At 47.2% G+C, this 26417-nt stretch overlaps 1 protein-coding gene across 3 annotated transcripts in view; it reads right to left on the bottom strand.

The window, feature by feature from the left end:
* ATRN (attractin) overlaps nucleotides 1–26417 on the bottom strand; it is a 186830-nt gene that overhangs the window by 22066 nt on the left and 138347 nt on the right. For 2 of the 3 annotated variants that reach the window (XR_010119363.1, XM_055264937.2), the window contains exon 25: nucleotides 8534–8595. Coding sequence is in view for 2 of the 3 variants with exons in the window: in XM_055264937.2 (XP_055120912.2) it covers nucleotides 8534–8595 (62 nt within the window). In the remaining variant the exon portion in view is untranslated. Of the gene's footprint in view, nucleotides 1–5377; nucleotides 5914–8533; nucleotides 8596–26417 lie in introns of those variants that run through there. The other variant, XM_063633463.1, reaches the window with a different exon arrangement.

The following is a 26417-nucleotide window of genomic DNA, read 5'->3' as shown; positions in this document are numbered from 1 at the left end:
CTTCCCGGACAGGGCGGCCGGGCAGAGGCGCTCCTCACTTCCCAGATGGGGCAGCCGGGCAGAGGCGCTCCTCACCTCCCAGACGATAGGTGGCCGGGCAGAGGCGATCCTCACTTCCCAGACGATGGGTGGCCGGGCAGAGGCGCTCCTCACTTCCCAGACGATGGGTGGCCGGGCAGAGGCGCTCCTCACTTCCCAGACGTTGGGTGGCCGGGCAGAGGCGCTCCTCACTTCCCAGACGATGGGTGGCTGGGCAGAGGTGCTCCTCACTTCCCAGACGGGGCGGCCGGGCAGAGGCGCTCCTCACTTCCCAGACGGTGGGTGGTCGGGCAGAGGCTCTCCTCACTTCCCAGACGGTGGGTGGCCGGGCAGAGGCGCTCCTCACTTCCCAGATGGTGGGTGGTCGGGCAGAGGCGCTCCTCACTTCCCAGACGGGGCGGCCGGGCAGAGGCGCTCCTCACTTCCCAGACGGGGCGGCCGGGCAGAGGTGCTCTTCACTTCCCAGACGGGGTGGCCGGGCAGAGGCGCTCCTCACCTCCCAGACGATGGGCGGCCGGGCAGAGGCGCTCCTCACCTCCCAGACGATGGGCGGCCGGGCAGAGGCGCTCCTCACCTCCCAGACGATGGGCGGCCGGGCAGAGGCGCTCCTCACCTCCCAGACGGGGCGGCCGGGCAGAGGCACTCCTCACTTCTTCCCGGACGGGGCGGCCGGGCAGAGGCGCTCCTCACTTCCCAGACGGGGCGGCCGGGCAGAGGCGCTCCTCACTTCCTCCCGGACGGGGCGGCCGGGCAGAGGCGCTCCTCACTTCTTCCCGGACGGGGCGGCCGGGCAGAGGCGCTCCTCACTTCTTCCCGAACGGGGCGGCCGGGCAGAGGCGCTCCTCACTTCTTCCCGGACGGGGCGGCCGGGCAGAGGCGCTCCTCACTTCCCAGATGATAGGTGGCCGGGCAGAGGCGCTCCTCACTTCCCAGACGATGGGTGGCCGGGCAGAGGCGCTCCTCACTTCCCAGACGATGGGTGGCCGGGCAGAGGCGCTCCTCACTTCCCAGACGATGGGTGGCCGGGCAGAGGCGCTCCTCACCTCCCAGACGGGGTGGCCGGGCAGAGGCGCTCCTCACCTCCCAGACGAGGTGGCCGGGCAGAGGCGCTCCTCACCTCCCAGACGGGGTGGCCGGGCAGAGGCGCTCCTCACCTCCCAGATGATGGGTGGCCGGGCAGAGGCACTCCTCACCTCCCAGACGGTGGGTGGCCGGGCAGAGGCGCTCCTCACTTCCCAGACGGGGCGGCCGGGCAGAGGTGCTCCTCATTTCCCAGACGATGGGTGGCCGGGCAGAGGCGCTCCTCACTTCCCAGACAATGGGTGGCCGGGCAGAGGCGCTCCCCACCTCCCAGACGGGGCGGCGGCTGGGCAGGGGCTGCAATCCCAGCACCCTGGTAGGCCAAGGCAGGCGGCTGGGAGGCGGAGGCTGCTGCGAGGCCACACCACGCCACCGCACTCCAGCCCGGGTAACACCGAGCACCGGGTGAGCGAGACTCCGTCTGCAGTCCCAGTACCTCGGGAGGCTGAGTCGGGCAGAGCACTCGGCGTCAGGAGCTGGCGACCAGCGTGGCCAACATGGCGAACGCGTGCCTGCAGCCAAAGGAGAAAAAGCAGGCAGCGGTGGAGCGCGCCGGTCTGCGGCGCAGGCAGCAGGGAGCCAAGTAGATTGCAGCCTGGGCCACAGAGGGAAGGAAGGAAGGAAGGAAGGAAGGAAGGAAGGAAGGAAGGAAGGAAGGAGGGAGGGAGGGAGGGAGGGAGGGAGGGAGGGAAGGAGGGAAGGAAGGAAGGAAGGAAGGTTGGTTGGTTGGAAGGAAGGAAGGAAGGAAGGAAGGAAGGAAGGAAGGAGTCCATTTTAAATTCTTTTGGACCAGGCTGGGAGCAGTGGCTCACGCTGGTAATCCCAGCACCTTGGGAGACTGAGATGGGAGGACTGCTTGAGGCCAGAAGTTTAAGACCAGCCTGGGCAATATAGTGAGAACCCAACTCTACAGAAAAGAAAATATTAGCTGGGCATGATGGTGCATGCCTGCAGTCCCAGCTCTACTTGGGAGACTGAGGTGAGGAGGACTGCTTGAGACCAGCTCAGGAGTTTGAGGCTGCAGTGGGCTATGATTGCACCACTGTGTTCCAGCATGGGCAACAGAGACCCTATCTCAAAAAAAAAAAAAAAAAAAAAAGCCAAAAAAATTCTTTTAGACATGGTTAACTTGTCCTGGGAAAATATTTTCTTCCTCATGCCATGAAAGTAACTCTATTCTTAGCTAAAAGTTTATCATCGCTAGTTAGTAAACATCGTCTAGAAAAACCAAAGTTCTGGATTCTTTTCCAGAAGTTCAACCCCCACAAGGGAGAAGCGATGAAAACGCCATCTGTCCTTGTTTACTATACAAGAGGCCATGGGCCTGAAAAATACTTCCCCGACCTATTCTGATAGTGTCATTTGGTCGTCCAGGGACTGAATGTCCAGTAGAAGTGGCCGGTCCTCACCGGGCTGGTACCTGGCAGCAGGGCCATCTTAATCCATACACATGCTTCAAGAATTTAAGGACGTCTACTAAGTGGAGCTAGAATACAGCCCCTACATCCCTTAAAAGCAAGCCATTGACACAAGCTTTTTTCCCTGAGAGGTTAGTGCCTATGGTTCCTCCTCACTCTGCACTTACCCTGAAGAATCTAAGTTTACTTCCCACAAATATCTTACTAGATTATGTACTAGATACTGAAGGTGTGTGTGTATAGGAGTGAACGAGAGACAGTGCCCTGCTCCCCTGAAGCTTGGTCTACTGACCCAGATATTAAGCAAGTAAACATAAGAATATATTCTTCAAATCGTGATGAATACCACCATGAAAAATAATACAGTTCTACGGGAGAAAGGAACAAGGGGAGACAATTTAGCTTAGCCCTTAGAATTTTCAGAGGGACAGGAGTGTCTTGTGTGTGCTAATGAATGACTCATGGGGAGAGGTGCCTAAAGAGCCTCAGATGCGGGCTGGTCACCAGAAAACCCAACTAGGTGTTTAGAGGGTTAGAACTTTCAGCCCCATCCCCCAAACTCCAAGAAGGGGAAAGGGGCTGGAGATGAGTTCAGTCACCAATAGAAAGTGGTTTCATCCATCATGCCTATGTAATGAAACCTCAATAAAAAAACTCAGAATGATGAGGCTTGGGGGAGCTTCCGGGATAATGAACATATCCACGTGCAGGGAGGAGGCTTGTCCAGAGATGCCATGAAAGAGTTGTGCTCACCCACCCCCATGCCTTGTCCTATTCATGTCTTCCATTTGGTGGTTCCTGAGTTGTACCCTGTATAATAAAACTGTAATTCTACGTATAGTGCTCTCCTGAGTTCTGTGAGCTGTTCTAACAAATTGTCAAATCTTGGAGTGAGCAGTCACCAGAAGCCCTGAATTCGTAGTTGGCCCAGTAGCAGTGAGGTAGCCTGGGGACCCATTTGTGCTTAGTGTCTGAAGTGGGAGCAGTCTTGTGGGACTGAGCCCCTAACTTGCAGGATTTGTTCCAACTATGGGTAGTGTCGGAATGGAACTGAACTGTGAGACACTGAGTTGATGTCAGAGAATTGGAGAACTTGTTGTTGTCTGGAAAAATCAAGCAAGGTATGAAACTATACAAAATGAAGGGTAGTGAGAAGAGTGTTCCTGAAAATGGGATAAGCATGTACAAATGCTCAGTGTAGGGAAAGAGCTTGTGCTTTTGAGGACACAGGAGATGGCCCTGGTAGGAGAATGTGGAAGAGAAGAGTGCAAGCTGAATGTGGAGAAGTGGAGGCCAGTTCACCCAGGACGCTGAATTTTATTTTAGATACAACAGGAAGGTAAGGGGCTAGACACACGATCTTTAAAGGTCTTCTCTGGACTTTTTGTGGATTCTGGAGGGGCCAAAGTCAACTGAAAAGGTCCAGGCGAGACTGATGCTAGGGTTGGTGGGGTGGGGAGTGGAGGTGGAGAGTGCACTGACGGCCGTAGCTCTGGGGCCTGGTAAGGGAGTGCCTGCTGAGTGAAAGCAAGAGAAGTGGCTTGGAACCGGCAGAGCCATGTTGCCAGTTAGTGAGGTGGGGAACACTGGTGAGGAAGGATGGAATTGGTCACTTCTGGGCACATCGTGCTGCAGATGGGGAAGGCAGAGTCCAGTCAGAGAACACGGAGTGAGAAGATGGCCAGGGTCAAGGTCTGGGAAAAAATCAACAGTGAGAGGCTGAATAGAAAAGGTTGCACACTAGGGAGGCTAAGAAGCAGTGGTAAGGCAGCATGGGTCACAGATGGCTGGAAGAGTCTCGCTCATGAAGCAGTCAGTTGGTTGATACCACTGAGAAGTCAAGAAGAGGAGAACCAAAAAGTATCCTTTGGATTTGGCAATATAGTGTGCTGCTTAATCTGTGGGGTTACATTCCCAGCCTCCCAGTGGATGCCTGAAATCATGGATAGTACTGAACCCTACATATACTATGATTTTTAGATCTGATAACCAAGACACTAGCGGGCGGGCAGCACAGGGGCGTGGATACACTGGACCAAGGGATGATTCCTATCCCAGGTGGGACGAAGCGGGATGGCATAACATTTCATGACACTACTCAGAATGGAGTACAATTTAAAACTTATAAATTGTTTATTTCTGGAATTTTCCACTTAATGATTTTGGACCACGGTTGACCCTGAGTAACTGAAACTGTGGAAAGTGGATCTCTGTCTTGTTCCCAAACTCAAACTTGTAACATTCTACCATTAAGAAAGTGGTTTGCTGTTGACTTTTTATGTTGTTCCATTATTAGTGTTCAAGAAGTTTCTCTTTCTAGTTTTCTAATAAGTTTTTTTAAAAATGAATGGGTATTAAATTTTATCAAATGCTTTATCTCCTCCATTGATTAAGATGATCACAGTATTCTCCTTTTTTTTTTTTTTTGAGACAGAGTCTTGCACTGTCGCCCCGGCTGGAGTGCAGTGGTGCGATCTCGGCTCACTGCAAGCTCTGCCTCCCAGGTTCACGCCATTCTCCTGCCTCAGCCTCCTGAGTAGCTGGGATTACAGGCGCCCACCACCACGCCCGGCTAATTTTTTGTATTTTTAGTAGAGATGGGGTTTCACTGTTAGCCAGGATGGTCTCAATCTCCTGACCTCATGATCCGCCCACCTTGGCCTCCCAAAGTGCTGGGATTACAGGCATGAGCCACCGCACCCGGCCTAAAAAAGGTTATGTTACCAATGAAGTCACCTGGGGCCTAGAGTTTTCACTATGACAAAACTTAAATTAGTATTGTTTTAAAAATGGATAAAGAACTATTCAGGCTGCTTCTTCTGTGTCAGTTTTGGCAAGCTGCATATTTTTCTTTTAATGGTCCCATTCTATCTGTTTCATTTGCAAATTCATTCACATAAAGTTGTTCATCAAATACCCTTCTGGAGGAAAAAAAGTCTGCGGGATTTGGAGGAATGCCCCCTTTTTATTTCTGATATTGGCTACATATACTATATACCTTCTCTCTTTTTTCCTTGGTTAATCTTGCCAGGGGTTTGCCAATAATATTCTTACTCTTTTCAAAGATCCAATTCACAGTTTTTAAGATCCTCTCTACTGTACTTCTTCCCTTAGATCATTAATTTTTGCTCTTATTTATATTTTTCTTTCTTCTACTTCTTTATGTTTAATTAGCAGTTCTTTTTCTGAGTTACTGAGAGAAATGTTTTTTCTTTTCTAATATATGCTTTTAAAGCAGTGATTTTCAACCTTAGCTGCACATTGGAATCACCTGGAGAGTTTTCAAATGTTTGGGGTGCACCCCTAGAGGTTATGAGTCAAATGGTCTGAAAAGTGGCTTGGACATCAAAAGCTCCGCAAGTGATTCTAGGTGCAGCTAAGGTTGAAAACCACAGATTTAAAGCTATAATCTCTAAGTACAACTTTAACTGCATCCCACAAGTTTTCAATATTTTCTTCATCAACCAAATCATCTTAAAATTTATGTTGTGATTTAATTTATATACATTTTGACTGAGCGCAGTGGTTCATGCCTGTAATCCCAGCACTTTGGGAGGCAGAGGTGGGCGGATCACTTGAGGTCAGGAGTTTGAGACCAGCCTGGCTAACATGGTGAAACCCCATCTCTCCTAAAAATACAAAAATTAGCCATGCGTGGTGGCACATGCCTGTAATCCCAGCTACTTGGGAGGCTGAGGCAGGAGGATTGCTTGGACCCGGGAGGCAGAGGTTGCAGTGAGCCAAGATCACAACACTGCACTCTAGCCTGGGCGACAGAGAGAGGCTAAGTTTCAAAAAAAAAAACAAGAAATAATTTATATGCATTTCAAAAATAGCAAATGCAATGTATGGTTTGAGAAGTCAGGTAAATGGTACCTTTGGGGAAGAGGCAGGGGGTTGTGAGATGGGGAAACACAAGAGAAACTTCTAGAGTATTGGTAATATTAACTCTTGTTCTGAGTGAACAAGAGAATGGAACAGATGGAATGGGATCATTAGAAGAAAACTATATACAACTTGCCAAAACTGACACAGAAGAAATAAGAAGCCTGAAATGTTCTGGGTGAACAAGAGATAATATTACCAATAGTCTAGAAGTGTTCAATTTGTGATAATTCACTGAGCTACATACATGGGATTTGCAAATGTTTCTGTAATTTTTTATTACACTTAAATATACTTTTCTTTTTAAGAGAGAAAATGGATTCCATACAAAGAGTGGGAATTATGACAGCACTAGCCTTCTCAATATTATACTGGACACTAGAAAAAATAGTATAATGTCTTCTAAATTCTAATGGAAAATGATTTTCACCTAGAATTCTGTAGTCAGACTTTTTTTTTTTTGAGACAGGGTCTCACTCTGTCACCCAGGATGGAGTGCAGTGGTGCATTCTCCACTCACTGCAACCTCTGCCTCCTAGGCTCAAGCCATTCTCCTGCCTCAGCCTCCTGATTAGCTGGGACTACAGGCTTGTGCCACCTCACCCAGCTAATTTTTGTATTTTTTGTAGAGACAAGGTTTTGCCATGTTGTCCAGGCTGGTCTCGAACTCCTGAGCTCAAGTGACCCACCCACTTCGGCCTCCCAAAGTGCCAGAAATACAGGTGTGAGCCATAGCACCTGCTCCCAGAAATTCAATCAAATTGTAGGATAAAATAAAGATATTTTTAGTCAGGAGAGCTCACAGAAAAGTTATCTCCCAGGCATCTTTTCTCACAAATCTGGAGAATGTGCTCCAGTGAAAAGAGGGAATGGATAGGAAGATGAAGACATGGGATCTGGGAAACAGAGACTTCAATATAGGAGTTTCCAAATGACAGTTGTGCAGCAGGCCCCAGGAACAAGTGCACTTGGGGGCAGGAGGTGGGAGGGTTCTAGGGTGGGCAACTCCAAGAGAAATTCAAACCAAGAGAGCACCTTCCTGTGTGTGACCATTGTGAGATTTCTCAGTTCTGTCACAGTATAATGATACTTTATTTTATTTTATTTTTTACTGTTCTAAAGGTACATCAGCAAGAGTATAGTGATAAATCAGGGGTAGGCACATAGAAAAATCAAACAATTAAAAAGCCAAAACATGGCAAATACTACATTTAGGATAAGCAAAGAATGATCCTTCTACCCAAAAAATGTGGTAGTGTAATCACTGTTCAATGCAGCTGTGAATAAGAGTTTTATGGCCATAACATAGATAGGGATCACTGATTTAGCCATGCATTGTGATACAATGGTATTAAGTGAAAGAGAAGGGACTTTTGTATGCTTTTGTGGTGTGAGGGGAGATGCTAGGGGAGGCCATGTAACACAGTATATCCTCATCTTCTACAGTAGGACATCAAAAGAGAACTTAACTGAAAAACCAAGTGTAAACACAGAGAAGTAAAAAACAATTAAAACAATTTAAATTGGCGGACTTGGGGTGGGGAAGGTGCAAGGCAGGCTATTGTTGCTTTCTGTTTTAAAAACTGCAGCACTTTTTTTGTCTTTTTCAATTATTTGTATACAGTATTTTCATAAAGATAAAATTAAACTAAGAAAAAAACTATGGAAATAAAAGAAAATCCCAGGGCACTAAAAAATCACTTTCAGCTTTAAAACTTTGGATAATCACCAGAATCATCTCTTGAACAAGAATAAGCATATATGTCGCTCACATCAGTAACCATTATTAATTAAATGTTGTTTTAGTCCCAAATTCTCCCCATATGAAGAGCCAAATTATCTATAGGATATATGCAAAATTAATACATGATACATGCAAAGCCCCCCGCCGGAAGCCAGAACATAACAAACCAAATGTTTTCACTTTGTCATGCTAGATTGAGTTTATATTACTGTAACTGACATCTAACTTTTCAGGAACACATATGAAATAAATTTAATCTGTGGTGGAAACACAGGATTACTCTTTTATCTTTTAGGAGCTGATACTCTATTAATGGATCTAGGGCCTAAATCAAAAGAATAGAGAGAGTCTGTATAAGCAAAATTACCTGAAGAAAGTCACGAAGAACTGTACCAGGTCCATAAAATTGCTGTGCTGAGAGAAGGCAATCTGTAACAGAAAAACAGGTAGTGTGATTATGCAGGTCATGAAACCACCACGGATTCAGGCTTCTCATTTCAAGAGTTAAGCTGAAAACAGAGTTTACATTTTAAAGAAGTTAAGGAAACTTTTTTCACTTAAGGAAAAGTACCTCACCCCTTTAGTTTTCTTGTTTAGTTGCCAGTCCCATAGCAATACACTGAGGCTTTAGCACAGCCTCCTGCAGCCCCTTCTAAGCTTCACACCAGTTCTGAGGTTCCCTCCATTTGACCCTGGAGACCCTCGCACGCCTCCATGAAGCCTGGCGCTCCCTCCCTGCACCTCCACCCACACAAAGCTCTCCTTGTTTGCCTCAGTACCGATTCATGGCTCTGCCTCCAGGTGGGCAGCCCCATTCTGTGCTCTTCATTTGGTCAACATTTATGTACTCAGTGTGTACTGACTGCAAGACATTGTCCTTTTTACAAAAAATTGTGCCTCACGTTTTGCTACACTGAACATCATCTGACAATACGCTATCAGAACTTAAATAATTTTATTATACAGTTAATAGTCTTCATACCAAGAATATAAAAATATAACATATTTCATCAACTCTAAAATAACATTGGCTGAAAAAGGCATTATTCTGTATATTATTTAGGAAAAACACTGTCAATTTAACTATGACATAATGCTTTTTAAGTCACTGACCATAAGACACATCATGATTTCAGGGATATTAACCCATGAAAAAATGCATACCTCCAAATTGATTAAAACGAGAATTGTGTCCTTACTATCACCTACAATATACGTGCTACCAACCCAAATGTCCAACAACGATAGGCTGGATTAAGAAAATGTGGCACATATACACCATGGAATACTATGCAGCCATAAAAAAGGATGAGTTCATATCCTTTGTAGGGACATGGATGAAACTGGAAAACATCATTCTCAGTAAACTATCGCAAAGACAAAAAACCAAACACCGCATGTTCTCACTCACAGGTGGGAATTGAACAATGAGAACTCATGGACACAGGAAGGGGAACATCACACTCCGGGGACTGTTGTGGGGTTGGGGGAGGGGGGAGGGACAGCATTAGGAGATATACCTAATGCTAAATGACGAGTTAATGGGTGCAGGAAATCAACGTGGCACATGGATACATATGTAACAAACCTGCACATTGTGCACATGTACCCTAAAACCTAAAGTACAAAAAAAAAAAAAAAAAAATACGTGCTACTAGCCAGACGTGTGGTGCATTGCCTTTTTTTTTTAGGGAACTCAGCCCTCTTTGGAGAGACAATGGTACTATAAACGAAACAATTACTGACCAAGGTGACAATCCCAGTACAGACAATTCTCATGACAAACACAGGAAGGTAAATGACGAGCATCTGCTTTCCTAGTCCCACCAAACCCCAACCCCTTGCACTGTTTTTAGAGCCAGACTCACAGGGGCCTAGAAAATAGATTTCCACTGTTTGCTTTTTTGATGGCCCTATTTTCTTTTTTTTTTTTTTTTGAGACGGAGTCTGGCTCTGTCACCCAGGCTGGAGTGCAGTGGCGCAATCTCAGCTCACTGCAAGCTCCGCCTCCCGGGTTCATGCCATTCTCCTGCCTCAGCCTCTCCGAGTAGCTGGGACTACAGGCGCCCACCACCACGCCCAGCTAATTTTTTGTATTTTTAGTAGAGACGGGGTTTCACCGTGGTCTCGATCTCCTGAACTTGTGATCCGCCCGCCTCGGCCTCCCAAAGTGCTGGGCTTACAAGCGTGAGCCACCGCACCCGGCCTCGATGGCCCTATTTTCTTTCTGACATTCCATAAATAAACAAGTTCCAACACTATTCAGGCCATAATATATTATGGGGCTTGGAATTTGACGTTTTTGTGTCCTCCCTCTGGCTACCATTTATAATCAGAAATACAAAGTTACATCAATTTCATACAATAAACAGAAACCCACTTTCTTTTCTTTTCCTTCATTTATCACAATAACCAGTCCCAGCTCCTTGAGAGAAGGAAAGCTGTGGAATATGAGCCATGGTCCTCACATAACAGTTTTAAATAAGATTGGAGAATTATGCCAAATTGTAAAGACCACCGAAGCTAGGAAGAAACTGCATCAACTAACGAGCAAAATAACCAACTAACATCATAATGACAGGATCAGATTCACATATAACAATATTAACTTTAAATGTAAATGGGCTAAATGCTCCAATTAAAAGACAGAGACTGGCAAACTGGATAAGGAGTCAGGACCCATCAGTGTGCTGTATTCAGGAAACCCATCTCACGTGCAGAGACACACACAGGCTCAAAATAAAGGGATGGAGGAAGATCTACCAAGCAAATGGAAAACAAAAAAAGGCAGGGGTTGCAATCCTAGTCTCTGATAAAATAGACTTTAAACCAACAAAGATCAAAAGAGACAAAGAAGGCCATTACATAATGGTAAAGGGATCAATTCAACAAGAAGAGCTAACTATCCTGAATATATATGCACCCAACACAGGAGCACCCAGATTCATAAAGCAAGTCCTGAGTGACCTACAAAGGGACTTCAACTCCCACACAATAATAATGGGAGATTTTAACACCCCACTGTCAACATTAGACAGATCAACGAGACAGAAAGTTAACAAGGATATCCAGGAATTGAACTCAGCTCTGCACAAAGTGGACCTAATAGACATCTACAGAACTCTCCACCCCAAATCAACAGAATATACATTTTTTTCAGCACCACACCACACCTATTCCAAAATTGACCACATAGTTGGAAGTAAAGCTCTCCTCAGCAAATGTAAAAGAACAGAAATTATAACAAACTGTTTCTCAGACCACAGTGCAATCAAACTAGAACTCAGGATTAAGAAACTCACTCAAAACCGCTCAACCACATGGAAACTGAACAACCTGCTCCTGAATGACTATTGGGTACATAATGAAATGAAGGCAGAAATAAAGATGTTCTTTGAAACCAACGAGAACAAAGACACAACATACCAGAATCTCTGGGACACATTCAAAGCAGTGTGTAGAGGGAAATTTATAGCACTAAATGCCCACAAGAGAAAGCAGGAAAGATCCAAAACTGACACCCTAACATCACAATTAAAAGAACTAGAAAAGCAAGAGCAAACACATTCAAAAGCTAGCAGAAGGCTAGAAATAACTAAAATCAGAGCAGAACTGAAGGAAATAGAGACACAAAAAACCCTTCAAAAAATTAATGAATCCAGGAGCTGGTTTTTTGAAAAGATCAACAAAATTGATAGACTGCTAGCAAGACTAATAAAGAAGAAAAGAGAGAAGAATCAAATAGATGCAATAAAAAACGAAAAAGAGGATATCACCACCGATCCCACAGAAATACAATCTACCATCAGAGAATACTACAAACACCTCTATGCAAATAAACTAGAAAATCTAGAAGAAATGGATAAATTCCTCGACAAATACACCCTCCCAAGACTAAACCAGGAAGAAGTTGAATCTCTGAACAGACCAATAACAGGTTCTGAAATTGTGGCAATAATCAATAGCTTACCAACCAAAAAGAGTCCAGGACCTGATGGATTCACAGCCGAATTCTACCAGAGGTACAAGGAGGAACTGGTACCATTCCTTCTGAAACTATTCCAATCGACAGAAAAAGAGGGAATCCTCCCTAACACATTTTATGAAGCCAGCATCGTCCTGATGCCAAAGCCTGGCAGAGATATAACCAAAAAAGAGAATTTCAGACCAATATCCTTGATGAATATTGATGCAAAAATCCTCAATAAAATACTGGCAAACCGAATCCAGCAGCACATCAAAAAGCTTATCCACCATGATCAGGTGGGCTTCATCCCTGGGATGCAACGCTGGTTCAACATATGCAAATCAATAAATGTAATCCAGCATATAAACAGAACCAAAGACAAAAACCACATGATTATCTCAATAGATGCAGAAAAGGCCTTTGACAAAATTCAACAACCCTTCATGCTAAAAACTCTCAATAAATTAGGTATTGATGGGACGTATCTCAAAATAATAAGAGCTATCTATGACAAACCCACAGCCAATATCATACTGAATGGGCAAAAACTGGAAGCATTCCCTTTGAAAACTGGCACAAGACAGGGATGCCCTCTCTCACCACTCCTATTCAACATAGTGCTGGAAGTTCTGGCCAGAGCAATCAGGCAGGAGAAGGAAATAAAGGGTATTCAATTAGGAAAAGAAGAAGTCAAATTGTCCCTGTTTGCAGATGACATGATTGTGTATCTAGAAAACCCCATCCTCTCAGCCCAAAATCTCCTTAAGCTGATTGGCAACTTCAGCAAGTCTCAGGATACAAAATCAATGTACAAAAATCACAAGCATTCTTGTACACCAATCACAGACAAACAGAGAGCCAAATCATGAGTGAACTCCCATTCACAATTGCTTCAAAGAGAATAAAATACCTAGGAATCCAACTTACAAGGGATGTGAAGGACCTCTTCAAGGAGAACTACAAACCACTGCTCAATGAAATAAAAGAGGATAAAAACAATTGGAAGAACATTCCATGCTCATCGGTTGGAAGAATCAATATCGTGAACATGGCCATACTGCCCAAGGTAATTTATAGATTCAATGCCATCCCCATCAAGCTACCAATGACTTTCTTCACAGAATTGGAAAAAACTACTTTAAAGTTCATATGGAACCAAAAAAGAGCCCGCATCGCCAAGTCAATCCTAAGCCAAAAGAACAAAGCTGGAGGCATCACGCTACCTGACTTCAAACTATACTACAAGGCTACAGTAACCAAAACAGCATGGTACTGGTACCACAACAGAGACACAGATCAATGGAACAGAACAGAGCCCTCAGAAATGATGCCACATATCTACAACTATCCGATCTTTGACAAACCTGACAAAAACAAGAAATGGGGAAAGGATTCCCTATTTAATAAATGGTGCTGGGAAAACTGGCTAGCCATATGTAGAGAGCTGAAACTGGATCCCTTCCTTACACCTTATACAAAAATTAATTCAAGATGGATTAAAGACTTAAATGTTAGACCTAAAACCATTAAAATCCTACAAGAAAACCTAGGCAATACCATTCAGGACATAGGCATGGGCAAGGACTTCATGTCTAAAACACCAAAAGCAATGGCAACAAAAGCCAAAATTGACAAATGGGATCTAATTAAACTAAAGAGCTTCTGCACAGCAAAAGAAACTACCATCAGAGTGAACAGGCAATCTACAGAATGGGAGAAAATTTTTGCAACCTACTCATCTGACAAAGGGCTAATATCCAGAATCTACAATGAACTCAAACAAATTTACAAGAAAAAAACAAACAACCCCATCAAAAAGTGGGCAAAGGACATGAACAGACACTTCTCAAAAGAAGACATTTATGCAGCCAAAAAACATATGAAAAAATGCTCATCATCACTGGCCATCAGAGAAATGCAAATCAAAACCACAGTGAGATACCATCTCACACCAGTTAGAATGGCCATCATTAAAAAGTCAGGAAACAACAGGTGCTGGAGAGGATGTGGAGAAATAGGAACACTTTTACACTGTTGGTGGGACTGTAAACTAGTTCAACCATTGTGGAAGTCAGTGTGGCGATTCCTCAGGGATCTCGAACTAGAAATACCATTTGACCCAGCCATCCCACTACTGGGTATACACCCAAAGGACTATAAATCATGCTGCTATAAAGACACATGCACACGTATGTTTATTGTGGCACTATTCACAATAGCAAAGACTTGGAACCAACCCAAATGTCCAACAACAATAGACTGGATTAAGAAAATGTGGCACATATACACCATGGAATACTATGCAGCCATAAAAAAGGATGAGTTCATGTCCTTTGTAGGGACATGGATGAAACTGGAAAACATCATTCTCAGTAAACTATCGCAAGGACAAAAAACCAAACACTGCATGTTCTCACTCATAGGTGGGAATTGAACAATGAGAACTCATGGACACAGGAAGGGGAACATCACACTCCGGGGACTGTTGTGGGGTTGGGGGAGTGGGGAGGGACAGCATTAGGAGATATACCTAATGCTAAATGACGAGTTAATGGGTGCAGCAAAACATCATGGCACATGGATACATATGTAACAAACCTGCACATTGTGCACATGTACCCTAAAACCTAAAGTATAATAATAATAAAAAAAAGAAAAAAAAAGATTGGAGAATTATATAAACAAGGTCATCTTGGGGAATGAAGAATCCAAGTTATAACACATAAAGAGAGAGAAGGAAACAGATTAGAGTCCACCCCAACCCTGTCTGGATTTTAATCTTTTTTTTTTTTTTTTTTAATTTTTTTTTTTATTATACTTTAGGGTTTTAGGGTACATGTGCACAATGTGCAGGTTTGTTACATATGTATCCATGTGCCATGTTGATTTCCTGCACCCATTAACTCGTCATTTAGCATTAGGTGTATCTCCTAATGCTGTCCCTCCCCCCACCCCACAACAGTCCCCGGAGCGTGATGTTCCCCTTCCTGTGTCCATGAGTTCTCATTGTTCAATTCCCACCTATGAGTGAGAACATGCGGTGTTTGGTTTTTTGTCCTTGCGATAGTTTACTGAGAATGATGTTTTCCAGTTTCATCCATGTCCCTACAAAGGACACGAACTCATCATTTTTTATGGCTGCATAGTATTCCATGGTGTATATGTGCCACATTTTCTTAATCCAGTCTATCGTTGTTGGACATTTGGGTTGGTTCCAACTCTTTGCTATTGTGAATAGTGCCGCAATAAACATACGTGTGCATGTGTCTTTATAGCAGCATGATTTATAGTCCTTTGGGTATATACCCACTAATGGGATGGCTGGGTCAAATCTTTTAAAACATTAAGTGTGTCCTCGGTGTTTACACTTAAAGAATCTATGAGATACTTTTACTCCCTGCTAGATGCCAAAAACCGCTGGATGCTAAGGGCACTGTCTGAGGACCTATCTGGTGTTCATGTGCCCTGTGCCACACAACACTCCTCAGGGCAGCCCCCGCCTTTCCCCACACTGGATGCTAATGGTTATTAGCCTGATTTCTTGCTGAAGCAGGACCACTCCATGTTCATGTCCAAATTATAATCATAAAGAACCTCATATAAAACAGCTGCCAGTATGGCTGGTACCCAAGACTTTAAAGGGATCCTCTTAGTTGAATCTTGATCATCTAAGTCTCCATAGTTACAAGATTGTGTGAGGAGGCAAAAGTTAAAACGTGAAAATGTTTATGAATGCACTGACCACTTAGAAACATCTAACCCTGCTGAATACCCCGCCCACTGTTGTCAGTCTTTGTTGGTCAATCTTTGGCTGATAAGATGACGAACTTATTGTTCAAACTGAACACTTCTGAAAATGAAGGGGAGTGCTGTTAAAAATTACACTAGATAATTAAAAATTACTCAATGTAAAAAGCATAAACTTGATTAACAAGCATAAATTGTGCTGTCCCTACTCACAGACTGTCATACAATGCCAACCAACTGTAAAATCAATCTTGCAAAAGATTTTAGTGGAAGCGCTGTTGGAGAACTGTTCACACAAAACCATTGGCAAAGGAAGACTTCGCAGATTTAGCCCTTCAGTTATCAACTGAAGAAGGGATAAAGGATGAAGGCATAGGAAGTGTTTCATAATTCTCTGAACGAGATTAAGGGAGGACTTTGGGAAAACTGAGGAGTTTCCTGGCTGTTGCTTTTTACATCCTGCTGTGAAGTCTCAAGTGAAGGACTCCATGATGGAGCTATCAGATTTCTGGGCACCATGTGCACAAATGAAGCCACACCCCCATCTCTTTATCTTGCTCTATTTAATTCATAGCCCGTATCTGTACACTTACTTATGGAAAATAAGATCTGTGAGGATTGAAGACAGAGACTTCCCCTTATCCCACTGACCATATATCTCCAGTGCCTAAAGCAGCCACTGATACATTAATTGGCACTTAATAAACATTTGCTGAATAAATGAATATGTTAATAAGAAAAATGATCTGTCTCACAGAACTCAGTAAGATCTGATTTTTTTTTCTTTTATGAACTTGGCTCATGAAGCAGCACCATACCTGCTTCATGATTGTAACTATAAATTTTGTTAACTCTAAAATTATTTTCCCATACTTTTTGGTTTCATTCTTAAAGACAATATCTCAATCAAATCTTTCTTTCATAATTTATTATGGAAATGGTGAAATGGATTTGGGGGCCTTTCTGATACTGAAGGCAATGAAAATTTCCTATATAAAAATCTATTTTAATACAAAGAAGAAATTCTAATTATATTTTATAAATAAAACTCATAATGTCATTCTTCTCTGTTTCCAAACAGTAGACACCACACTCCACACTCCAAGAGACCTAGAATTCACATCCTACTACTTCCACAACCCAATTCCAACTCCACTTTCATCAATATGTCTAAGGTGTATCTTCCCCATGGGCCTTTTGGATGTGTTCATCAATTCTGAAAAACTCTGAACTTGGAAGCTCAGTGAGCCCCAGGATTTGGGGTAAGATATTATGGACCTGCACTTCCTCAATCACTAATGTTGCGCTTCAGCCAAAAGTGCTTCTGCTCACTATACTACTGTACTACTGTACCTGACAGCAGATGGTCACCAGAGAGCCTCCCTGCCTGTGTGCATGGGGGTCCTCCCTGTCCTTCCTGGCTCAGCACATCACTGCCTACCTTTTTAAGCATCCCCGGCCCCACTGGAAACTCTGGCAGGCTCTCCTCTACACTCCCTTACCATTGATCTGCTCCCCTCTCAGGGCGTGTGATAATTACGGTCTATATAGGGGTGTCCAATCTTTTGGCTTCCCTAGGCCACACTGGAAGAATTGTCTTTGGCCACACATAAAATACACTAACACTAACGATAGTGCTGATGAGCTTAAAAAAAAAAATAAAAAAAATAAATTTCATGTTTTAAGAAAGTTTATGAATTGTGTTGGGCCGCATTCAAAGCTGTCCCGGGCTGCATGTAGCCCACGGGCCACGGGTTGGACAAACTTGGTCTACCATATACCATGGCTGTGTACAGACAGACATCCTGAGAAGAGGATTCCTGCATTCTTCTATGAAGATACCAATTCCTAACTTTTAAATTACTGTTATAGGATGAATGAATGAAAAGGTAACTCCCTACCTCCCATAAAACAGCAGATACACTTTTGTATTCCAAGAACTAGGCCATGGCTCTCAAACTCTGGATATCTTACAACAAAGTCAGAATCTCAGGCCCTATCTCTATCTCTATAACTTTAAGCTCAAGTGATTCTGATGCTAGTCTCCATAGGCCACACTTCAGGAAACTCTGAAGTAAGAAATTATTTAAACATCAGGCTGGATGCAGTGGCTCATGCCTGTAATCCCAGTACTTTGGGAGGCTGAGGTGGGTGGATCACTTGAGGCCAGGAGGTCGAAACCAGCCTGGCCAACATGGCAAAACCCCGTTTCCACTAAAAATACAAAAATTAGCTGGCGTGGTGGTGTGCACCTGTGATCCCAGCTACTTGGGGGGCTGAGGCACAAGAATTGCTCAAACCCAGGAGGTGGAGAGGTTGCAGTAAGCCAAGATCGCACCACTGCACTCCAGCCTGTGCGACAGAGCGAGACTGTCACAAAACAAAACAAAACAAAACAAAACAAAACAAAACAAAACAAAACAAAACGCCTCCTGTGCTCCTTTCCCTGGACAATTTCTTTAGCATTTCAGGAACTGCATTGAAAAAAAAAAACCCTCGCCTTTACTTGGAAGGTTAAAGTCCCATAATTAGTTTGGCTCTTTTGGGGAGTGGGAGGGAGATGGGGAAGGATAAGGGTAGAGGAAGAGAGGATGGTGCTTGGGAACAAAAGGAGAGGCAGGGCCCAAACCTGGAGGCAGGGACAGGGAGGGAATGGAGGGGAGGTTTCACATTCTGAAAGTGCCTGGGAATATAGGGTGTCCTTGTGGCAGGCTAGGGAGGCTCTGGTGCTTAAGTGTCATTCTGTGTCCAAGCCTGTGCCACACAAGAGTGAGGATGCTGCCCTCAAGAGTGAGGGGCCAGGGAATCGGGTGCAGCAGTCAGCGACTGAAGATCAGACCAGGGGGCCTTCCCCAACCTCTGAGGTCAGTTCAGCCCTGAGGTTTCTGTATGTTCCTGAGGGAAGAGAATGGGTCTCTGCCAAAACAGAGGCTGAGAATGAATTTCTAATTAAGTATGGTGGGTAGAACCTGAGTCCAAGATTACCATAAAAATAAGGAAGCATGGCATTTCTTATATTCCACTACCACATAACAAATGCTTTCCATTTTAAAAATGATTGTATTTTTGCATCTACTATGTGCCATCCACAAAGAAAGTACTCAAAAGCTTGAATAAATGGATGAATGAATGAATACTGAATGACTAGGAAAAGTCACTGTTTAATACAGCAGATTTGAAAAGAGAGAAGAAAGGGCCTCTCATTTGCCTCTGGCCTCATTCAGGACTTGGGCTCTGGTCGGAAGGATAAAACTGGCATTTCTAAGTCAATACTAGAGTTTCCTTTTTGGAAGGTAAGACCCTGTGGTGCAGAACTAATTATACTTTATGTAGCACTCATTTAAGTCTACTGACCATATGCTGTGGAACCATGGACTGCAGAAAGGGATGCATTATTTCTACCATGGAGATGTCTGTCTATCCATTATCATGAGCACGCAAGACAGGGAGAGGAAGAGAAAGGACAGCTGGCCACCCTGTGAGGTGAAGTCTTTCCGCTTCAAGGCAGCACCTGTCAGGCTCTGAGAAAACGCAAGGTATGTGTGTATTGGGCAGAATCTCCGCAGGCTCCCATGGTCCCCTGGGACCACTGGCTCCACCAAGGGTGAGAGCCCAGCCCAGAAGGAGCCCATGTGCTCCTCTACTCTCCTTGAGGCCAGTGTCTGCAGACTCTGAAGACCTCGTGAATGTCCATCCCTCACATCAGAACCAGAGAGAGCCTAAGTGCCCATGGCTGCCACAGGGCTCCTGGTCTGACCATGCCGATCCTTCCTTTCTGGACACTGCAAGGCCGGAAGCCAGAAGAGGACTGATTCCTTCCATAAGAGCTTAGCCCTGTAAGCCAACAGCCTTTCTACTCACGCCTTGGCTTTGCAAAGGATGGAAGATTCTGTGAACCCTGGCTGAGTATATTCTAACCTGGGTCTTGTGCTGTCACCTCCTTGAGTTTTGCTGTGACATAAAACAACTCTTCCCTTTTTCTTAAAAAACGAAACAAAACAACCACCACCACCAAAGTTCATACATGGAACTCTATGTCAAGACCACAGCTCTGGACCAGATCCACATGACCATCACCTGGCCTCACACACCACGAACCTAATGCTGGTTTGTGCTGGCACAGAAACTGTATACCCAAGCTCTGGTCAGAGCCCCATGGCCAGTTAATACCATTCAGCCACTCATTCCTGCCATGCAAACAAACACTCACCATCTGTCTGCTCCCAGCCTCCCACCTCAATACTGCTCTGTGCTTTCTTTCCCTAATTTTCTCCTAGCAATTCCTTTTTACCAATCTCCAGAATTCCTATTCTATCACACTAATTAACAATTTAGAAATCATTAGAGAACTACATACTTAGCTGAAATATCAAAAGGTACTGAAAGGCTAGTCATGAAAAGCAATGTTCCTTGCTCTTCCTCTGCTCTTCTGAAGGCTTCTCTCCAGGGGCCCCCACCTTGAACTAGGTTACTTTTCAGTTCTTCTGGGAGTTGCCTTTTTATCATTAATGTTTTTATTGTTATTTCCTATTCTATCCATTTTAGGCATCACTTTAACCAACTTCTTACTGAAACAGAAGGTGATTTTGGTCATCAGCCCCGCCCCTCTCTCCAGTATGTATCACTGCTCTTAGTGCCTCTGTTAGTTCCTGTGCCATTATCCTGAGGGTGACAGTGATAGAAAGATGCCGCCAGAGAGGAAATGGACATAACTCTCTGGGATATGCAGAGACGATGTGACTGTTACCCACACACAGCTACAAGATCAGAAGACAACGCAGCCATAGCCCACTGAAGGGCGGCTTCCCAGGCCCCACAGGGAGGAGCCCTCAGACCCTGATGCACCTGTGCATGGGGGTGAAGGCAGGAGGCTTGCTGGGAAGCTCCATTTTCCATTCTCACCAAGACAGGTGGGCTGGTTTGAGGGAGAGGGAATTTTGCCCCTGACCCCTGAGTGTTCTAGAGACTGCCCACCAGTAACTGATAAAACCCCCGTACAATGCTGTGTACTTCCTGTAAAGGCGAACAGAACTTCAGCTCCAGGGTGCACTATGCTGCAGGCCCGCCCAGCAGAGGCATGCTCCTGTAGCTGTCTTTAGGAAGCCAAATCATATACTCATACCTTTATTTCTTCTTCTACCACCTGTATTATTCTTTTCATTGTGTAATTTTTTTCTTTTTTAGTGGGGATGGGGGTCTCACTATATTGCCCAGGCTGGTCTCGAACTCCTGGGTTCAAGTGATCCTTCCATCTCAGGCTCTCAAAGTGCTGGGATTACAGGCATAAGCTACCATGCCCAGCTTCTTTTTCATTTTGGAAAATCTTAAACTTTTTAAAAAGTAGAAAGAGCACTATAATGAACCTCATGTGCTCACCATCCTGCTTTAGTAAATTATCAGCTCAAGGCCAACCTTGTTTCATCTGCACTACACTTACTATCCCTATGATCATATTATTTTGAAGCACACCCCAGACCTCCAATCATTTCCCTCTTAACTATTTCAATATAGACAGGAGCACTGAACTTTCTTCTTTGTAAAATTTGGATGTTTATGTCCTCAGCCCTCCCTTTTCTTCTAACTCTCTGGACAAAATTCTAACCAAGAACAATCCAATCTTCTAATTGCATGGCATAGACTGAGATAATAGATTCTTGGTTGCCAACCTCAGCCAGCCCATAGCACTGGTCAGCAATTGTTCTGACAATATCAGAAAAAGGTGTCGGCTCCTTTATAAGAGTTATAAAAGTTATAAAAAAGAAAAAGTTCTGATACCTACCATAAAGCCCTTGTACTAACAACTATATACTCATCTGGCATACATTTAGGGAGTGCCTCCAACTGATTAGCACATGACACTGAGGACATAAAATACGATCCTTGCCATCAAGGAATCTTCGTATAGTGAAAACAGACACTCCACTGTGGAGGTGCAGAGGAGGAAAGGAAGTTGCTATGGGATGTGTGTCATCAGATGGTCCCCTTCCCTGGGTTTCTACACAAGAATTCCACCTGGACTCCCCAACTTAGGCCTGGCTCCTTCCAATCCACACCCCAAATGCTGCCAGTGGGGTCTTTCTAAACACTGATCGTCGGTGACTTTTCGGCTTAAAACATATCAACGATTCCCAGTCACATCAGGACTCCAGTTCACAGACCGCAATCTCCAGTCTCTTCATAATGGCCCTCCCCAGCTCTCCACCTTCTTGCTCACAGCACTGTCACCAGCTCTGCTAAACTTCTGGTAGTTCCTGAAAGGGCTGGTCACTCCCTTTCCCCACCACGAACACCCCCTTCCCCCCACCCCCATGCTCCTTAGGAATCAGCTCTGGTGTGGTCTCTCTTAACCCGGACTCAGGTGACACAGGGCACTCCCCTCCCCTCTCATGGCTCCCAGGAATGCATGGGCACACCTCCAACACCGAGCTTCTTTTTTTTTTTTTTTTTTTTTTTTTTTTTTTTTTTTTTATTATACTTTAGGGTTTTAGGGTACATGTGCACAATGTGCAGGTTTGTTACATATGTATCCATGTGCCATGTTGATTTCCTGCACCCATTAACTCGTCATTTAGCATTAGGTGTATCTCCTAATGCTGTCCCTCCCCCCTCCCCCCACCCCACAACAGTCCCCGGAGTGTGATGTTCCCCTTCCTGTGTCCATGAGTTCTCATTGTTCAATTCCCACCTATGAGTGAGAACATGCGGTGTTTGGTTTTTTGTCCTTGCGATAGTTTACTGAGAATGATGTTTTCCAGTTTCATCCATGTCCCTACAAAGGACATGAACTCATCCTTTTTTATGGCTGCATAGTATTCCATGGTGTATATGTGCCACATTTTCTTAATCCAGTCTATTGTTGTTGGACATTTGGGTTGGTTCCAACTCTTTGCTATTGTGAATAGTGCTGCAATAAACATACGTGTGCATGTGTCTTTATAGCAGCATGATTTATAGTCCTTTGGGTATATACCCAGTAATGGGATGGCTGGGTCAAATGGTATTTCTAGTTCGAGATCCCTGAGGAATCGCCACACTGACTTCCACAATGGTTGAACTAGTTTACAGTCCCACCAACAGTGTAAAAGTGTTCCTATTTCTCCACATCCTCTCCAGCACCTGTTGTTTCCTGATTTTTTAATGATGGCCATTCTAACTGGTGTGAGATGGTATCTCACTGTGGTTTTGATTTGCATTTCTCTGATGGCCAGTGATGATGAGCATTTCTTCATGTGTTTTTTGGCTGCATAAATGTCTTCTTTTGAGAAGTGTCTGTTCATGTCCTTTGCCCACTTTTTGATGGGGTTGTTTGTTTTTTTCTTGTAAATTTGTTTGAGTTCATTGTAGATTCTGGATATTAGCCCTTTGTCAGATGAATAGGTTGCAAAAATTTTCTCCCATTCTGTAGGTTGCCTGTTCACTCTGATGGTAGTTTCTTTTGCTGTGCAGAAGCTCTTTAGTTTAATGAGATCCCATTTGTCAATTTTGGCTTTTGTTGCCATTGCTTTTGGTGTTTTAGACATGAAGTCCTTGCCCACGCCTATGTCCTGAATGGTATTGCCTAGGTTTTCTTGTAGGATTTTTTTTTTTTTTTTTTTTTTCAGTGATAATAATTCAATCCTCTATTTGACAAAGAAGAGGGAAAAGGAAGAGGAAGAAAAAGAAAGTGGGATAAAGGATCAGAAAGGGAGGAAAATAGAAAAAATTAGAGTATGACTCCAGGGTAGACCTGTTTTGTTGTCATTGAGTTGGTTGGTTGGTTTGTCTGTTGCATTCCCCATGTTTCGCCAAGTTGGCCAGACTGGTCTCGAACTCCTAGCCCGAAGTGATCAACCCGCCTCGCCCCCCAGAGTGCCAGGACCACAGGCGTGAGCCACCACGTCCAGCCCCCACATTGCTTCTGGCCTCCGTGGTAGACCTCCCAGACGGAGCGGCCAGGCAGAGGAGCCCCTCACCTCTACCCAGACACGGGGCGGCCGGGCAGAGGGGCTCCTCACTTCCCAGACGGGGCAGCCAGGCAGAGACGCTCCTCACCTCCTCCCAGATGATAGGTGGCCGGGCAGAGGCGCTCCTCACTTCCCAGACGATGGGTGGTCGGGCAGAGGCACTCCCCACTTCCCAGACGATGGGTGGCCGGGCAGAGGCGCTCCTCACCTCCCAGACGATGGGTGGCTGGGCAGAGGCGCTCCTCACCTCCCAGACGGGGCGGCCGGGCAGAGGCGCTCCTCACTTCTTCCTGGACGGGGCGGCCGGGCAGAGGCGCTCCTCACTTCTTCCCGACGGGGCGGCCGGGCAGAGGCGCTCCTCACTTCTTCCCGGACGGGGCGGCCGGGCAGAGGCGCTCCTCACTTCCTCCCGGACGGGGCGGCCGGGCAGAGGCGCTCCTCACTTCCTCCCGGACGGGGCGGCCGGGCAGAGGCGCTCCTCACTTCCCAGACGGTGGGTGGCCGGGCAGAGGCGCTCCTCACTTCCCAGACGATGGGTGGCTGTGCAGAGGCGCTCCTCACTTCTTCCCGGATGGGGCGCCCGGGCAGAGGCGCTCCTCATTTCTTCCCGGACGGGGCGGCCGGGCAGAGGCGTTCCTCACTTCCCAGACGGGGCGGCCGGGCAGAGGCGCTCCTCACTTCTTCCCGGACGGGGCGGCCGGGCAGAGGCGCTCCTCACTTCCTCCTGGATGGGGCGGCCGGGCAGAGGCCCTCCTCACTTCTTCCCGGGCGGGGCGGCTGGGCAGAGGCGCTCCTCACTTCTTCCCGGACGGGGCAGCCGGGCAGAGGCGCTCCTCACTTCTTCCCGGACGGGGCGCCCGGGCAGAGGCGCTCCTCACTTCTTCCCGGACGGGGCGGCCGGGCAGGGGCGCTGCTCACTTCCCAGACGGGGCGGCCGGGCAGGGGCGCTGCTCACTTCCCAGACGGGGCGGCTGGGCAGAGGCGCTCCTCACTTCTTCCCGGATGGGGCGGCCGGGCAGAGGCGCTCCTCACTTCTTCCCGGATGGGGCACCCGGGCAGAGGCGCTCCTCATTTCTTCCCGGACGGGGCGGCCGGGCAGAGGCGCTCCTCACTTCCCAGACGGGGCGGCCGGGCAGAGGCGCTCCTCACTTTTTCCCGGACGGGGGCGGCCGGGCAGAGGCGCTCCTCACTTCTTCCCGGACGGGGCGGCCGGGCAGGGGCGCTGCTCACTTCCCAGACGGGGCGGCCGGGCAGGGGCGCTGCTCACTTCCCAGACGGGGCGGCTGGGCAGAGGCGCTCCTCACTTCTTCCCGGATGGGGCGGCCGGGCAGAGGCGCTCCTCACTTCTTCCCGGATGGGGCGCCCGGGCAGAGGCGCTCCTCATTTCTTCCCGGACGGGGCGGCCGGGCAGAGGCGCTCCTCACTTCCCAGACGGGGCGGCCGGGCAGAGGCGCTCCTCACTTTTTCCCGGACGGGGGCGGCCGGGCAGAGGCGCTCCTCACTTCTTCCCGGACGGGGCGGCCGGGCAGAGGCACTCCTCACTTCCTCCCGGACGGGGCGGCCGGGCAGAGGCACTCCTCACTTCCTCCCGGACGGGGCGGCCGGGCAGAGGCGCTCCTCACCTCCCAGACGATGGGAGGCCGGGCAGAGGCGCTCCTCACTTCCCAGACGATGGGTGGCCGGGCAGAGGCGCTCCTCACTTCCCAGACGGGGCGGCCGGGCAGAGGCGCTCCTCACTTCCCAGACGGGGTGGCCGGGCAGAGGCGCTCCTCACTTCCCAGACGATGGGTGGCCGGGCAGAGGCGCTCCTCACTTCCCAGACGATGGGTGGTCGGGCAGAGGCGCTCCTCACTTCCCAGACGGGGCGGCCAGGCAGAGGCGCTCCTCACTTCCCAGACGGTGGGTGGCCGGGCAGAGGCGCTCCTCACTTCCCAGACGGTGGGTGGCCGGGCAGAGGCGCTCCTCACTTCCCAGACGGTGGGTGGCCGGGCAGAGGCGCTCCTCACTTCCCAGGCGGTGGGTGGCCGGGCAGAGGTGCTCCTCACTTCCCAGACGGGGCGGCCGGGCAGAGGCGCTCCTCACTTCCCAGACGGTGGGTGGCTGGGCAGAGGCGCTCCTCACTTCCCAGACGGTGGGTGGCCGGGCAGAGGCGCTCCTCACTTCCCAGACGGGGCGGCCGGGCAGAGGCGCTCCTCACTTCCCAGACGGTGGGTGGCCGGGCAGAGGCGCTCCTCACTTCCCAGACGGTGGGTGGCCGGGCAGAGGCGCTCCTCACTTCCCAGACGGGGTGGCCGGGCAGAGGCGCTCCTCACTTCCCAGACGGGGCGGCCGGGCAGAGGCGCTCCTCACTTCCCAGACGGGGCGGCCGGGCAGAGGCGCTCCTCACCTCCCAGACGGGGCGGCCGGGCAGAGGCGCTCCCCACCTTCCAGATGGGGCGGCGGCCGGGCAGGGGCTGCAATCCCAGCACCCTGGCAGGCCAAGGCAGGCGGCCGGGGGGTAGAGGCTGCCGCGAGGCCAGACCACGCCACCGCCCTCCAGCCCGGGCAACACCGAGCACTGTGTGAGCGAGACTCCGTCTGTAGTCCCAGTACCT

Source organism: Symphalangus syndactylus, chromosome 24 (genome assembly GCF_028878055.3).
Source record: "Symphalangus syndactylus isolate Jambi chromosome 24, NHGRI_mSymSyn1-v2.1_pri, whole genome shotgun sequence".
NCBI lineage: Eukaryota > Metazoa > Chordata > Mammalia > Primates > Hylobatidae > Symphalangus > Symphalangus syndactylus.
The sequence above is the reverse complement of the archived record's forward strand: the minus strand, read 5'-3'. Positions and strand labels throughout refer to the sequence as shown.